The following is a 15824-nucleotide window of genomic DNA, read 5'->3' as shown; positions in this document are numbered from 1 at the left end:
GTGAACATCAGCAAACCTTTGCTGCACAGTCATGTTGGAAGAGGAAGTGGCCAGCTCCAAACTGTTCCCACAAAGCTTGAGTGGAATTGTCTAAAATGTCTTGGTATACTGAACCATTCAGAGTTCCTTTCACTGGAACTAAGGGGCCAAGCCCAGCTCCTGAAATTCATTGGAATTCACTGAACTCCTGAGATCGACCCATTCTTTCACAAATGTAAAAACAGTCTGCATGCCTAGGTGCTTAATTTTATACACGTCTGGCCCTGGAACCGATGGGAACACCAGATTCCTATGATTTTTAATGAGTGAGCAAATACTTTTGGCAATATAGTGTACACTGTATATAGTTTAGTTTAAAAATATTTTATTTATCCCTGAGTTCAGGATTTCTGTTTAATTATGCCTACTCACAAATCTTGTGAGAGACTCATGCAGCTTTATTATCTTAACTTTGTCATTGTTTAATAAAGACTGGAATATGTTTTCAAATCTGTGTTTTTTTTATAGTTTTGCGGTTACATCAGGTTAGTTTAATGACATCCCCAACTTCTCAAATACTCCACAGTGTGGCCATACCTGGACCCGATGCAGTACAGCAAGTGTAACTTATTTTCATGGCAATAACATTTTGATGCATATATTTTGAAGAGTATTGATATTCAGAGTGAGCACAACTTATTTGATCACAAAAATACTTACAAAACAAATATGGAGAGAAATGAGATAAGAAGAAACTGTGTTTCAGTTAAAAAAAAACAAAAGGTCCATGACTGATATGGCATATCCAAAGTCTGTTGAGCTCGGGGGGGGTTGTACTTTGAATTCAACTGCGGGCACCAATCATCTATTCCCTCCCTTAAGAGTTACATAACTGGTCACTCTCTGGCATCATTTGATTCTCAGGAAAAACAATAAAAGCAGTTTCTGCTACTCATAAATCCAATAACATGACTGGGCATGTCTGAATGAGTACAGTAGAAAACTAGAAATCTTAAAAACAAACTGAGAAAAAGTGGCATTAAAAACAGATTTTCTGCTTTTCTCCAGCATATACACAGTAAAACTGTTGAAAGTGGCCTTCATAATTTAGATTGTATTCAGAGATCTCACAAAAGACAAAACAAAGGCACATATAGACAGGCAGACAGTAACCCAACCTCCATTATTATTATTATTATAGTCAACCCCACCTCTCGCCAAAAACGTTCGCTGGAGATAGGCACCAGCACCCCTCCCGATGCCACTAAGGACAAAGGTGTACAGAAAATGGATGGATGGATGGATTATTATAGTCAGAGTTCTGACTTCAGACGCTCTCAGTGAGTGTCAGCTTGAAACATTCTCAAAGTTTGCAGATCGAAGTGGAAAACCGTTTGGGCAAACCTACCAACCTCGCTACCATTGGTTTAACTTTCACACACTTCATCTTGTGCAACAGATCAGTGCAGCAGGAGATAAAAGGTACAGGTGGTGACATTTGGTGTCACAGAGACAGATACTTCCACTGAGAGGACAGATGGGTTACTTCTTGTACTTCTCCGCTGAGACATGGACTCTGCTGGTTGCCTTCGTCACACTCCTCCTTGTGTGAGTGTTAATGAATGAGCATTGATCTATTAATTTCTTTCAATTACTTGAATCTGAAACTGACATTTGTTCTATTCTCTTCCGCTCAGAATTTACTGCTTTTGTTTTTACTTCACACATAATTTTTCAGCCTTATTTATCCACAGCTATGCCTACTGGCCTTATGGAACTTTCAAGAAATTAGGTATCTCTGGTCCTAAACCTGTCCCATTTTTTGGGACAATGCTGAATTATCGAAGGGTATGTATAACACTTTTTAAACCACACTTATAGTATAAAAAGTAGATCATGTTAACATGTTAATCAAAGATATTACATTTCTTGGATCTTCTTCAGAAGTCCTTGCAGCCTTTGTATTTTTATTTTTATTTTTTGAAAATCTAAAAGGATAAATGCTGATTTAAATGTACAAGATTTCTACACTTTGTCAACCTCTAAACATTCTCAACTACATGTCCTTATTGCTCATTATTGTTTCACGCTTGGGTAAAATGCTGTAATTGTATTGGTAGTAATGAGAGTATGAACCTGTTCTACAATCATTGTCCAATTACTTTTAATGGGTAATAAAGGACAGTCATTTCCCTTATTCAGCTAAAGAAAACAAGTTGAAAGCTGTTCACCCTATATGTCCTGTCCTAATAAAGGAAAAACAAACACTTTAAAATACAGACATTGTTAGTCTGCTTGATGTGATCCAAATTTATGCCTAACAATCCTAATAAAATGTTTCTGCCACATTTAGACATCTTTAGAAGTCTGAGCATAGTCATGTTGTAATCCTTTCTGTTTAAAACCACACTAATGCAATTTATCAAGATGAAAGATAAACTGTTTCTGTTTTCCTTTTGCAACTAAGAGATGAGTCTCTTGATTTTATTGTAGAGCAGCACCTGACCTGCAACAGTTGCTTGAAATATCAAGATGTAAAAACAATCTACAAATTATGGTGATCACATTTCACCATAACTTGCTCTTTCACTCAAAATTCAGTGTAAAAGGATTATAAAGTAAATACTTTATAATGTGTCAAAGCTAATCTAAATTGTAGCAGATCCTGTTAGTTGATCTCTGTAACAGAGGTCTGGTTCTGGTTCAGATTTTCAACAATATTCTCTGTTCCACCAAATCCAATGATGAATCTTGACTACAAACACATATTGAAATAGGTAGAAAGAGAAAATTATTTTTTCATCACTTTTTAGAGTGGTATGGTCACAGAGTAGTAACATATTTTACAATCACACAAATTTCTTAAATTCGATTTTATTTTGTATTTTGTCCATTTATCCAAGAGTTTTTTTCCACAACAGATTCTAAGACTATTGTCAAATGAATGACAGTTTTAATAAATGACATTGAATAAAATTCAGTTAATAAAAACATGTCTACCCAAGTGAAAAGAGAAATTCAGAAAAAGGAATTAATTCAGTGAAATTTCTTTCATTGTTCAGCATACAGTACATGATTCTCAAAGTTCCAGTGTGAATGCCAGAAGTTTAGTTATTTTAAATAGTTTTTATTTCATTGTTGGCCTCTTTACCAGGTTCAGGTTTCCCCTACCCCTCCACAAAGTCTTTCATCTCACTTTAACACTTCCTTCCCCATTATTCTGCTCTCCACCCTTCACCCCTCAACTGGTCACCTCTACAGTAAACATCACCATAGAAACCAGCTGGTGAGACTCCACCCTGGCAAGGCTGCAGGCCCCGCTGGTGTGAACTCCTGTGCTATCCAGCTCTGTGCAGTTTTCCTTCATATCTTCAACATGAGCATACAGAGGGTCCCTGTGATGTGGAAAACATACTGCATTGTTCTGGTGCCAAAGACGCAGCATCCCTGTGACTCCAAGGACTACAGGCGCTGTAGGTGGCGCTGACCACCCACATCAGACTGTGGACTATCTGATGATCCAGATAGTCCACATTTCTGCCAGCTCTAGATTGTCCAGTCCAGACAGTCTACATGTGGACAGCCAGTCCAAAGTCCATGAACTGTGAACTGGCAGACAACAGTTTGTACACCTGCGACACTGTTGTCAGCAGCATAGGGGCCCCACAAGGGACTGTCTTTTATCCTCTATGAAACTGACTTCAGCTATTGTACTTGTGTAGCTGTCTTTTACAGAAGTTCTCAGATGACTCAGCTGGAAGTTGTATTAGTGAGGATGATGAGTACATGGCTGCTGTGGGCAACTTTGTCACATAGTGTGGGCTGAATCACCTGCAGCTCAATGTGATAAAGACCAAGGTACTGGTGGTGGATCTGAGGAGGAGCACCAGGATGCCTGTGACCCCAGTTTCCATCCAGGGGTTAGGGTGGACATTGTGGAGCATTATAAATATCTTGGATTCCACATTGATAATAAACTGGACTGGATCAAGAACACCAAAGCTATATACAGGAAGGGCCAAAGTCGCCTCTACTTCCTGTGCAGAGGCATCTTCATCCTTGTGTTGTGAAGACTGAGATCTTTAATCATCTGCTGGACTTTGCTCAGGATGTTATATGAGTCTGTGGTTGCCAGTGCCATCCTGTATGTTGTGGTGTGCTGAACCAGCAGGCTGAGGGTGGAGGATACCAATAGACTGAACAGATTGATAAGCAAGGCTAGTGATGTTGCTGCAGTGAAGCTGGACGTCCTGACAGTGGTGTCAGAGAGAAGGACTCTGTCCAAGATACAGGTCATCTTGGACAACAAGTCTCATCCACTTCATGTTGGCCGGCTACAGAAGCACCAGAGACTGATAGCACCAAAATGTTCCACAGAACACGATTCCTGCTGGGAGCCTTCAGATTATACATTGAATGTAGCTATTTTAAATAAATATTTTCTTACAGTATGTGTAATGTTCTATTTAGTTCTATTAGCTATTCATTAGTTTGCTAATGAAAGCTTAGGGCATAAAAATATCAGCAGGAATAATTTAAATGAAAATGCAACTTGAAATAATTTCCTCATAAACTCGGGGTTTTGATAGTTTAAATGGTCACGAGGGTAGATTTTATGGTTCTAACAGATGGGACTTGATTTCTAATAAAATTGTTACCTTGGAATTATTTTTATTGGATTATCATTAGCTTATTTATGTTACAACAAGATTTCAATGACACTCTGAAGATTTAAAGACAAATGTGAACAGGTCCAATTAACGAAGCTATATTTCAGTGTAGTGGAATGTATCGGATTTAAATTGATTTAAAATGAACTGCAGCCAGATATGCAGTTCAATTTAAATCACATTTAGAAAATGTATATATTTTTTTGATATATTGAGTCAGAATAATGTAATTTAGCTTCTATGAACAACATTTGTTAAGATGACCCATTAATATATTAACTCATTTTGCTGAAAATTGTATAAAATGTGTTCTCTAAATTATCTTATATTTCTGATGTAACATTATTTTTGTAATTAGGGGTTCTTCAACTTCGATCAAGAGTGCTATAGGAAATATGGGAAAATATGGGGGTGAGTTTTCATGTTGTAACTGTCATTGAAGAATAGACACAATAAACCAATGATTTGTTTCAGCTTAAATTGTTTGTTTCATTCTAATCTTTCAGTATTTACGATGGCCGCCAGCCCGTGTTGTGTGTTGCAGATCCTGAAATCATAAAGGCCATTCTGGTTAAGGAATGCTACTCTTTCTTCACCAACCGCAGAGTATGCAGTTACTGCTCTACATATGAAGTCATAGTGATTTATATTTCATTTAGTTCTCATCAGCTGCTGTTTTATTATGTCAAAAGAATTTTCATCTAGATGGGCCCCTGTATGATTCCCTGTTCAATGCTGAAGATGATCAATGGAAAAGGATCCGTAGTGTCCTGTCTCCTTCCTTCACCTCTGGGAGACTGAAGGAGGTGAGCTTCTCCACCTTCTCTATATCTTTCAACTTTTACAGCAATTTGACATGAACATACTGCTTCCTCCAAATATATTGGCACTGCTGGTAAAAAGGAATAAAAAGCTTTGAAATAAATTCACCGTTTGTTACAAAGCATGCTCACATCCTAAAGACACAAAAAAAAGTCGAGTGCGTTTTTTCTGTGGAGAAACCCAAAGAAACATGCAATTAGTATACAACTCTGATAAATTCTATAGACTAAATTTAATGGAGAATATTGTTTTGATACCTTAGATTTATTTAGTAAGCAGAATGTCTAAGCCTTTTTAATTAGTAATACATTTTTCTCGTGTGTTGTATTGCATGACACACTGAAATAAGTCAGTGTGTCATGCAATACACACTGACTTATTTTCTGGTTGTCAGGAAATGACAACCAGAAAATATTCACATTGCAAAACTAACATTCTGTCTACATCCTTTTTTGGGAGGGACACAGGGGGAAAAAAGCAAATGAAGAGGTGTGGAGTTTGGTATTCACGATTGGGCCTCGAACTTTAACTTTGTTGTGCTATGATTCGGGGAAAGCGAGTTATCTGGCAACAGAAACTCCAGGTGAATTTGAAGTGAAATAAAGAACAAGTTTATGGGTATGGAGATAAGCAGTTCATTTCTACTGTTAATCATGGAGGGAGGAGATGTGGTGCTGTGGGCTAATTTATTTTGAGTGGATTCTGTAAACCTAGTTGGTGGTCATAGCACCAAGAACACTTTGCAGTTCCAGAAAATTCAAGATGATAATCTGGTGAACTCTTTTCACAGCTATTTTCACCCTTTTCACTTTTTTTTTCAAAGCAATCTCATTTCCTAGACAGGAAAACTAGTAGAACAACTGGAGAAAGTAAACCATGAGAGGACTCGGGATTCTGGGTGATTTGCTCAGATTTCAATTTATCTGTGTCGTGCTGAGCCACGACACATGTTGTCTCTAGGCAGCTTCAAAACCAGATCCTTTTTAAATAGAAATATATTTACAGTCAATGCAATCCAATCCCATAAACAGATTGAAATTCAATCACATACATTGCAGTTCGATTCGGATATAAAACGATGTAATCAAGTTTTATTTATTATGCCAAATGGCTGAAAGTTTTCAAAGGAAGCCCAACAGACTGTTATGAGTCTCTGACTTTGCAGCAATCCCTGAATAAACATATTGCAACAGCAAATTGCATCTTGATATAACATTGGAGCAAGCATACATGCTCAAGTTATCAGGATTTAGTCTAATATATTTTGAACTTTAATTTCAAACCAGAACATTTTCCATTTTTATTTGTGTGTGTGGTAATGTTTTTTTTTGTCTCTATGTGTGCATTAGATGTTTGAAGTCATGAAGAGTCATTCTGCTAACCTGATCCGCAGCATGAAGAAAAAGGCAGACAAGGGAGAAGCATTAGAACTGAAGGAGTAGGACGTTTTATAAAATTGTTCCACAAGATGCTTAAATTCACCTCTATCAATGCCAATACATTTTAAACATATTTGTGTTTGTTTACAGATTCTTTGGATCGTACAGCATGGACGTCGTAACCAGTACGGCCTTCAGTGTAGATATTGATTCACTGAACAACCCTTCAGACCCATTTGTGACAAACATCAAGAAGATGCTGAAGTTTGACTTTTTAAACCCCCTCTTCCTCGCTGTCGGTAAAGTATAAAGGAAGAACAAACACAAGGTTAATGATATGTGCTCCAATAATAATCCAATTCATTCCTCAATCCTTAGAAGACATGGAAACTGGATGTTTTATACTAGTTTACAAGCTCATGGTTTAGTTATTCATAAAATAAAAATTCTGTCATTTAAAAAAAAAAGACAGAACCTTTAGGTTCATGGGCATCATTTACTCTTTCAGCTTTATGCTTTTATATAGAATATAATTTTGTTAAATCTCAATCTATTAATGTTGTAACAGACAAAATAGTTCCTGACCTTCCTTGTCCAGTGTATTATAATTGTTGTTACTTTAATTTCAGCTTTCTTCCCCTTCCTCGGCCCCATATTTGAAAAGTTAGAATTTTCTTTTTTCCCCAAATCTGTGACCGACTTCTTTTTTGCTTCTCTGGAGAAGATTAAGTCAAACCGTGAGACCAGCCAGCAGAAGGTACAGTCAGATATGATGGGATTTTTTTCCCGCATTTCAGTCTCTTTTTATCAGCAGGCCTAGAAATGGGATCTGATCTGCTCTTATTTACTTGCAGAGTCGAGTAGATTTTCTCCAACTAATGATTGATTCTCAAAAGAACAATGGGTTGCAAAAGGACAAAAGTGAGAAGTACTTCAAACACTCACAATATCACACAGCTACACATCTTACTATTATGAACCATGTTGTATTTTCTGCAGGATTAAGTGACCATGAGATCCTTTCCCAATCCATGATTTTCATTTTTGCTGGTTATGAAACAAGCAGCAGTTCTCTCTCTTTCTTGGCTTACAATCTGGCCACGAACCCAGAGGTCATGAGAAAGCTCCAGGAGGAGATTGATTCCACCTTCCCCAACAAGGTACATATGCCAAATATAGAATATGTAAAGCATTTAGGTCTTTAAACATCAGGTATTTAACTTGTATAATTGTTTTTTTTTCATATTTGTTGAAACTGTCATTATGTCATGACAGTATGGGATGAGACAGATAATCTTTGTAAAACATCGTGCTCCTTTGCCTTCTCCCCATGCTCACAGTTCCAACAACAAACAACCAATTCGTGCCAGGAGGCGGGTCTAAGAGCTGTTAAGCAGCCTCTGTGTGGCGCTGCTCAACCCCCACAACCCTCTAACTCCCCTCCTTGCTCTCTATTATACTGCAGCTAGCATAGCTTGTTGTGAATGATTGGGCTAATTACCATGGCCACCGATGACAGTGGATAAATGGTATTCCTGGAACAATTAATTGTTTCCCTACCATTACCACATTGGCGAGCAAGTACGTTGACAGCGCAAAGACACTCCTGGTTCTGATTGGTTGTTTTTGGTCAGGAGTGGCGCATTTCTTCAGATGGCAGTAGCAGCTCAGAGAGGAGGTGGAAGAGATTGATCTTTTCACAGATTATCTTTAGAGAAACTTTTCAGGTCAGAGACCTTGTCAGTGTAAAATTTAATTAGCTCCTCTAAAGTAAAGTAGAGGCACCAATATTTTAAAGCTTCTAAAATAGTATTCATACTAATGTAGTTTGTGGTAATTAGTGCCTCTATTTCCACTTCGTTTTTTGCCCAACCATCTGACTCCCAGTAAATTTTTGTTATTCCTCAATCTGAGCAACCTGATGAAGCAATAACATTCTCAGTCACACGGTGGCACCAAACACAAATCAGATAAAAAACAAAGCATGAGATCATGAGCTGCAGTGGAAAGCCAATAACTAAGCTTTTGGGAAAGACACGGAAGAGATTTGCTGGTTTTATTGTGTGAATACTTTATGTTTTATATTGTGCCAAACAAATAATACAATGTAGCAGAAACGAAAAAAAAAACAGTTCCTTTTTTACTTTCTGCTACACACAATGATTATATGCTAAATCTTTAACTGTAATCTGCACTTAATCTAAGTAGGAATACCATTTTCCCTTCAATAGCTGACACAAAGCTTTAATATTGCAAACATTATAGAGGTGTGAGATCCTGCTCTCAAATTCAAACTCTAAACTCTTTATATCTGGCATTTCAATTCTGTTATAAACTCTGTGAGCAAATTCAAGTACTTGTCTGGATGAGAAACTGTATCCGCCTCATCACACTAATATCGATCCAATACCAGTGCTCACATTTTTATAGCACAGAGTGGGTATTTAGCTCAGCTAAAGGTAGTATAGATACCACCCTTAGCTATTTATAATAAAGTTAGTATTCATACTACATTAATATGGTTACTAAATAATAATATATATAGAATATACAGTACATATATATACAGTATATATACTGTACTATATACAGTATATACAGTATATTCCAATAGAGAGAGAGAGAGATAAAGAAAGAAAGAAAGAAAGAAAGAGATAGAGAGTGGAGAGAGAGAGAGAATGTAATGTATGATCCGATAATGTATGAATACATTATCCATACTTTAATATGAATAATTGTACACAAATGTGAATAAACTATCTTCTGAGTTCCTCCACAAGGTAAAAGAGGCCTGGGATCAGGAATTTATTTGGATAAATCCTTGAATGAAAAAAGTCTGAATGAAAATGATGAAAAAGAACTATTATTATTATCATTGTCTTTTTGGCAATACACCTGTCCACGAAAAATGTTATTATTCTATCTGAGCCACCTGTTTGTTGGGTATGAGCTACCCAACAAACAAAATGCTGATTTAAAACTAAAAGTTGCCCATTTTTAAATAGATTGGTTTAGTACACCAGCTTGGTATGATTTAACTTTTGAATGATATCCTAACTTATTCAGACTGGCCTATAGAACTGCAGTATCACCTGGTAAACAGCCTGTTTGTGTTTGTGTAGGCTCCTGTTCAGTATCAGCCTCTGATGGAGATGGACTACTTGGACAGCGTCATCAATGAGTCTCTCCGCTTGTTCCCCATTGCCGCGCGTTTGGAGCGTGTGGCCAAAGCATCTGTGGAGATAAATGGCCTTGTGATTCCAAAAGACATGGTTATCCTGGTCCCCACATGGCCTCTGCACCGGGACCCTGAGATATGGCCAGAACCAGAGAAATTCAAACCTGAGAGGTAAGAAGGAATGAACAACTACCACTAAATAAGGGAGAAAAATGCGCATTGCTGCGTATCATCTGCAGAAGTCTGCTGCTAGTATGAATACTTTTGGTTACATATTTATGTGTATATTGTATTTTTCGCATCAGATTCAGCAAGAAAAACAAGGAGGACATTGATCCATACACATACATGCCTTTTGGGTTAGGGCCAAGGAACTGCATTGGGATGAGGTTTGCTCTAGTGGTGATGAAACTGGCAGTGGTGGAGATCCTGCAGCAGTACAGCTTCTCTGTGTGTAGAGAGACTGAGGTGAGATTACAGATTAACTCTGCATATTGCTCCTCTTTCAGTCTGCGTGAGGAAGCTTATGGGTAGGTTTTTAGTGTTACGTAACAATATGACACTTATTTTTGTCCATCCAAAGTTTGAAGACTCTGCTTAACACTGAGCTTTGCACAGTAATTCATACTGATCTTCATTTCATTGTCTCTTGTTCTTTGACTATAAGGTTTCTCTAGACAAGTGTAGCTTTTTTTCTTTTCTTTTCTTTTTTTACAATGTTTGAATTAAATGGCCAAGCTGTTCTTTGCATTGCTTATTCAGTTCACACATTTTTCTCTCTACACATTGAATTTCCTACCAGATCCCATTTGAGATGGATGTCCAGGGTTTGCTGGCACCCAAAAGACCCATCCAGCTGAAGCTGATCCCTCGCTCCTAACCTTCCAGCTGAAGAAATATTTTTTAATCTTTTTGTGAAGTTTATTTTGGGAAGTTTATGTTACTTTCCTATAGATTAAAGTTTTGTATAATAATATATCAAACTGATATAGCAATTTTTAGAGTATGCTAACAATACTAAATGAATTATCTTTAATGCCTGTCCCTATTTCTTTATATGTCATGATGTATATTGTTGAGTGGACCCAAAAGCACCAGGTATGGGAATTTGAGTTGATAACAAGACAAACCAGCAAATAGTGACTGACAATGAATATCTTAAATACTCAGAGGTTTAATACTGGAACAAAGGAACTGGGCTGATTGCTAAAGGGTTGCAGGTGTGAGTGAAGGGAGCAGGAGTCAGTCTGAGGAGAGGGAGAGAGACATGGCACAGGGGGCGAGGTAGAGTACACAGGGGACTAGATAAACAAAAGACACAAAGATTAAAAAGAAGAAGGACATAAACTAGACTCAGTAAGGAAGAACTGAAGTGGAAATGGAAAAGATGTAGAAGTAATAAAAACGACTATGGAAAAAAAAAAGACAAAAGACAAAACCAATCTCAAACAACCCCAGATCTTAACACTATATCCTGTACCAACGGATAAATGACATGCAATGTTTATAGACACATGCAATTTTACTCTCTTGACTTAATCATTGTTTAATAAAGATATTGTAGAATATGTTTTCATAGCTGTGTTTTTTTTCATATTTATGGTTTCATCAAGATTTATTGTACAACCTATGAAAAACTAGTTCAGTTTTATTATGTCCTTATAAAAACTTTTCTCTTGCTGGTTGATTGATGTAGCTGTAAAACTCTTTTAGTAAATTTAAAATTTATTTTATGCATACGATGCCACCTTTCTAGAACTGTCAACAAGAAAGCATTGGAAAATTCCCTTTTAGGTTTTACCATATTGATGGGCAGCCACAAGGTCACTCCTGGTCCAGTCCGTCCTCTGCAGTTTAACGCACTGCTGTATGCTCTAAAGAGGATACAAAGGTGCTACACCTGCTGATTATTAACAGATCAAATGAATTTACTTGGGAGCACAGGGGTTGCTACCTTTCCTCTAAGTATTCTTTGGAAAAAAATAAGACCATACTTAATTCATGAAATACAGCATTTTCATGTTGATTTCATTTTTGTTGTATGAATTAGAGTCCGTATGTTGCTGTGCATGAAATTGGACAAATTATTTTAGAACCTGATAAAGACCACATCAGGCTTTAGATGGAGCCCACTGGTGGTAAATTCAGATGATTGGACTTGATTTAGAAAGGCACGCACCTTTCTAGACAATGTTCCACATTTTATAAAACATGTCGGAGGTCAAACACCAGGCATGAAATTGAAGGAATTATCAGAAGACTCCTGAGACAGGATTGTTTTGAAGCACAAGTGTGAGGAAAGATCCAGAAAACGTTCTGAGGCTTTGACTTGAACTCAATGGTCTCATTCATCAATGAAAGAAATTCAGAACCACCTGGACTGTAGAGCTGGCTGGCCATCTAAACTGAGTGATTGGGGCAAAAGGTCCTAAGTCAGGGGGGTGACCACGAACCCAATGGTCACTCCAGCATTCCTCTGTGAAGAGAGGAGAGCCTTTCAGGAGGAGAACCATGTCTGCAGCAATCCACCAGTCAGGCCAGCGTGATAGAGCTGCCAGATGAGGGTTAAGAGGATCCTCCTCACCCACAATTCAAAATCGATCAAGCAGATGTCTTAGAGCCAGTTCCTAAATGTGACTGATGTGTGTCTAACTGCTGGAAAAATACTTACTCTCTATAAAACCTGTGCTTTTATTAATTTAATTGTTTATGAGTATTCTCATAGGTAAAATCTCAGATTTTTACATGTATGTATGAGTCGGAATACAGGAGAAATATAAAATTTACATTTACGCACATTTGTTAACTTACATTTACAAAATTAGATGTCTATGAATGCATTTTTAATAGACAGTAATCTTATCCCATACATACCTCTTTGTGTTTCCATAGCAACTAAAACAAACAAGAACCTGACACAGATTGTTTGACATCATCATGTCGATTAGGACCTTTATGTTATCATCGATGATGTCATAAAGGTTAAAAGAGATTATGATCATCATGGGAAATGCAATAATTCTCAGTTTGCTTTTCATTTGTAGGAGGTAGATCGATTCAAGAGAGACGACTTCAAACTGCTCTTACAACCCATTTTAACTGCATATGAAGTCAAGATGATTTTTGATATTGGTTGGGGCCTTGGATTTCTTACAAAGGGAGATGAAAAGTTGTTAGGATGTAGCTTTAGAGGCAATGACGTTTCAGTAGAGAGCTCTGATAATGAGAGATCAAAATACTTTGCATTTGACATTGTCCTTGAAGTCCAAAAGGACATGGAAGATTCCTCTAATGATGAGGAATTTACCATCAAAACCATAACTATGGATTTGACAGTAAAGGCATCAGAAGACTTTGTTGCTTTTGAAAGTGTCAATGTTCCCCATGACCAAATGGACCTGGATGTGTTTGCTCACAGGTTGAGTGAGTTATCTTTACAACTACAGTTAACTCTTTGCCTACAAAGATATTGCAAAAAAGTGTCTTTGGAGTTCAGAATGAAATCATTGAAACACTGAAGATGAAGGATGTAGTAAATCGGGACAAGCCAGGAGTCTTTGTTTTATATGTTGCATCTGTCCATTGTCAAGGTGGTATATTGAAGTTGTGGCCACAAGGTTATCAGTTCCTGTTTTGAGGGCAACCCTAGAATCAGCTCATGGGCACCAGAAGGGAGGGATGCTGTCAAGCTGAAGATAGAGACCTATCAGATTTTTTTGTGTCTGTGGGACCCCGGAAGCAGCTCATGGGGACTGGCAGTCCAAGCGGCATGCAGCTCGGGTGGTCGCTGATGCAAAAATTTGGGTGTGATAAAAGTTCACAGAGGCCATGGAGAATAACTTGTGCTGAGTAATTCGAAGACCTCCTTAATCCCACCATCATATCTTCCACCGGGCTCCGCTTGGTCCCCAGGCTCCAAGTGGAGCCTGGGAACTTTGGATCAGGCTCTGCTGAGTTGATCATAGCGAGAGGAGCATAGAAGGAGATACTTTTTGCCTTTCATCTTGGTGCCTGTGTGTCGGGGTTCACCTCTGTGAAAAGAGACACACAAGTCGTTGGAGGGGTGCTGGAGAGTGCCTCTTCTAGGGACTTCCTTGTTCTGCTGGGGGGTTTCAGCGCTCATGTGGGCAATGACAGTGAGACCTGGAGGAGATTGGCCATCCTGATCTAAACCCGAGTGGTGTTCTGTTATTGGACTTCTGTGCTCATCATCATAGAACACACACATCATGCTTGAACACATCTATGATGATGACCCTTATGCTTGAACACCATGTTCAAGCATAAGGGTGTCCATATGTGCCCTTAGCACTCTTGGGTGAAGACAGGGGTCCACTGACCACTCCCTGGTGGTCAGTGGACAGTGGTGAGTTGACTTTGCTGATGGGGGACAGGGCTGGCCCACTGCTCCATGGGGCCCTAGGCAAAATTTGGTTTTGGGACCCTCTATTTTTGCTAATAATGTGTAATGCTGCAATCAGCAGTCAGACCATTAGATCATTCACATGCCTGCTATAAACTAATTGCATTTATGTCTGTGCTGTTTACATTATATCCTATATGGAGTTGCTTGACTTTTCTGTCAAATAAAACAGGTTTACATTTCTTTTTGAGATTCACCTTTTTTACTGATTGACTAAATACCTGGGAAGAAGCCCTGAGCTACTGCAGACATAACCACAAAGAGCTGGCCTCCATCTTGGATAAAGAGATGCAGACCTTTTCTGAACTGGAGGCTGAGAAAAGCCAACAGTCCCTTCGTATGGCTTTGCCTTCACTGCACCTCCTCCCTCCGTTACTGGTTCTGGGTTGATGACAGTGCTGTAGAGTTTAAACACTGGGGCCACGATAAACCAAAAGAAAACTGTGACACCAGTGGAGCCATGGAGAAAGAAGGAGACCATCTCTGGTTCAGCAAGTCTGATCATGATGAGTTTCATTTTATCTGTGCTGCAAACTAAGAGCTGTGACTCAGTTTATGAGTGATGGTAACCTTCATCAAGTGAAAACTTCACATCTTGTCTGTTATTGCTTTGCTCATAAAAAACCTTTTTTTGACAATGTGAAACATTTCAAACATTTCTCTTTTCTTTTTCTTGTTCTTTTTCTAGATGCTTGCTGTAAATTCTGACATACGTATTTGTGATTAGTGTAAATTTGACTGCTAGCTTTAAATGTTTAACTAATTGGAATGATTGATATGCTTTTTTAATAGTGCAAATAACATTTGTTTCTCCTATAAGCCATCTCTGGAGAGATTTGAAAATGGCTGCACAAACACCTCCCATCCACCTGATGAACTGTAAAGAACACTTCAAACTGTAATTGCTCTTAAACGTGGATCAACAAAGTATTAAGCAAAGGTTGTGAATACTACTGTAAATGTGACTTTTTGGTTTTCTATTTTTAATTAATTTGCAAACAACTCAAATACCACTTTCCACATTGTGGAAACTTATGTGTAGAATTTTGAGGAAAGAGATTAATTTACTACAACTTGGAATATGGCCTAACAATAGAAAATGTGGAAAAAGCAAAACACTGTAAATACTTTCTGAATGCACTCACAATCAGACATGTTTATGCAACAATAAGGACAAAAAGTTTCTAAAATAATAGGATTTTCCAAAATTGGGGTCAGGACTCCGACTGAGGTCCATTGTAGGGTCTTGACAAAAGACTAAAGGTATCATGACAAATGCATGATACCATTTGTAAAACAAATTACAACAGATAAAATAAAGCAGTGTTGATTGTAATTATAACCTTGTTCAACTAATTTAGCAATAAATCAGT

The 15824-nt window shown here is 37.9% G+C and overlaps 1 protein-coding gene across 2 annotated transcripts; it reads left to right on the top strand.

Annotated features, from left to right (window-relative positions):
* Positions 1–1480: 1480 nt before the first annotated feature.
* Positions 1481–11490, top strand: LOC116719333 (cytochrome P450 3A56-like). 2 transcript variants are annotated; one of them, XM_032561825.1, is made up of 13 exons: positions 1481–1587; positions 1734–1827; positions 5008–5060; positions 5156–5255; positions 5342–5455; positions 6821–6909; positions 7001–7149; positions 7480–7607; positions 7705–7771; positions 7850–8010; positions 9973–10199; positions 10334–10496; positions 10831–10908. In XM_032561825.1, the coding sequence occupies exons 1-13, from the start codon at positions 1517–1519 to the stop codon at positions 10906–10908; spliced, it is 1494 nt and encodes a 497-aa protein (XP_032417716.1). In that variant the 5' UTR covers positions 1481–1516. The 2 variants fall into 2 exon arrangements, with proteins under 2 accessions (XP_032417716.1, XP_032417715.1); XM_032561824.1 differs by having other exon boundaries at positions 7705–8010; positions 10831–11490.
* The last annotated feature ends 4334 nt before the right edge of the window (positions 11491–15824 follow it).

This window comes from Xiphophorus hellerii, chromosome 5 (assembly GCF_003331165.1).
Source record: "Xiphophorus hellerii strain 12219 chromosome 5, Xiphophorus_hellerii-4.1, whole genome shotgun sequence".
Lineage (NCBI taxonomy): Eukaryota > Metazoa > Chordata > Actinopteri > Cyprinodontiformes > Poeciliidae > Xiphophorus > Xiphophorus hellerii.
This window is presented reverse-complemented; position numbering and strand designations above follow the sequence as displayed.

What these genes read in the sequence shown, in the direction of transcription:
- LOC116719333 (XM_032561824.1), top strand. Translation starts at nt 1,517, where the DNA reads ATGGGTTACTTCTTGTACTTCTCCGCTGAGACATGGACTCTGCTGGTT. An exon ending in GTGAGACCAGCCAGCAGAAG is followed by an intron (nt 7,608 to 7,704) that starts GTACAGTCAGAT and finishes ATTTACTTGCAG; the next exon opens with AGTCGAGTAGATTTTCTCCA. An exon ending in CTGTGTGTAGAGAGACTGAG is followed by an intron (nt 10,497 to 10,830) that starts GTGAGATTACAG and finishes ATTTCCTACCAG; the next exon opens with ATCCCATTTGAGATGGATGT.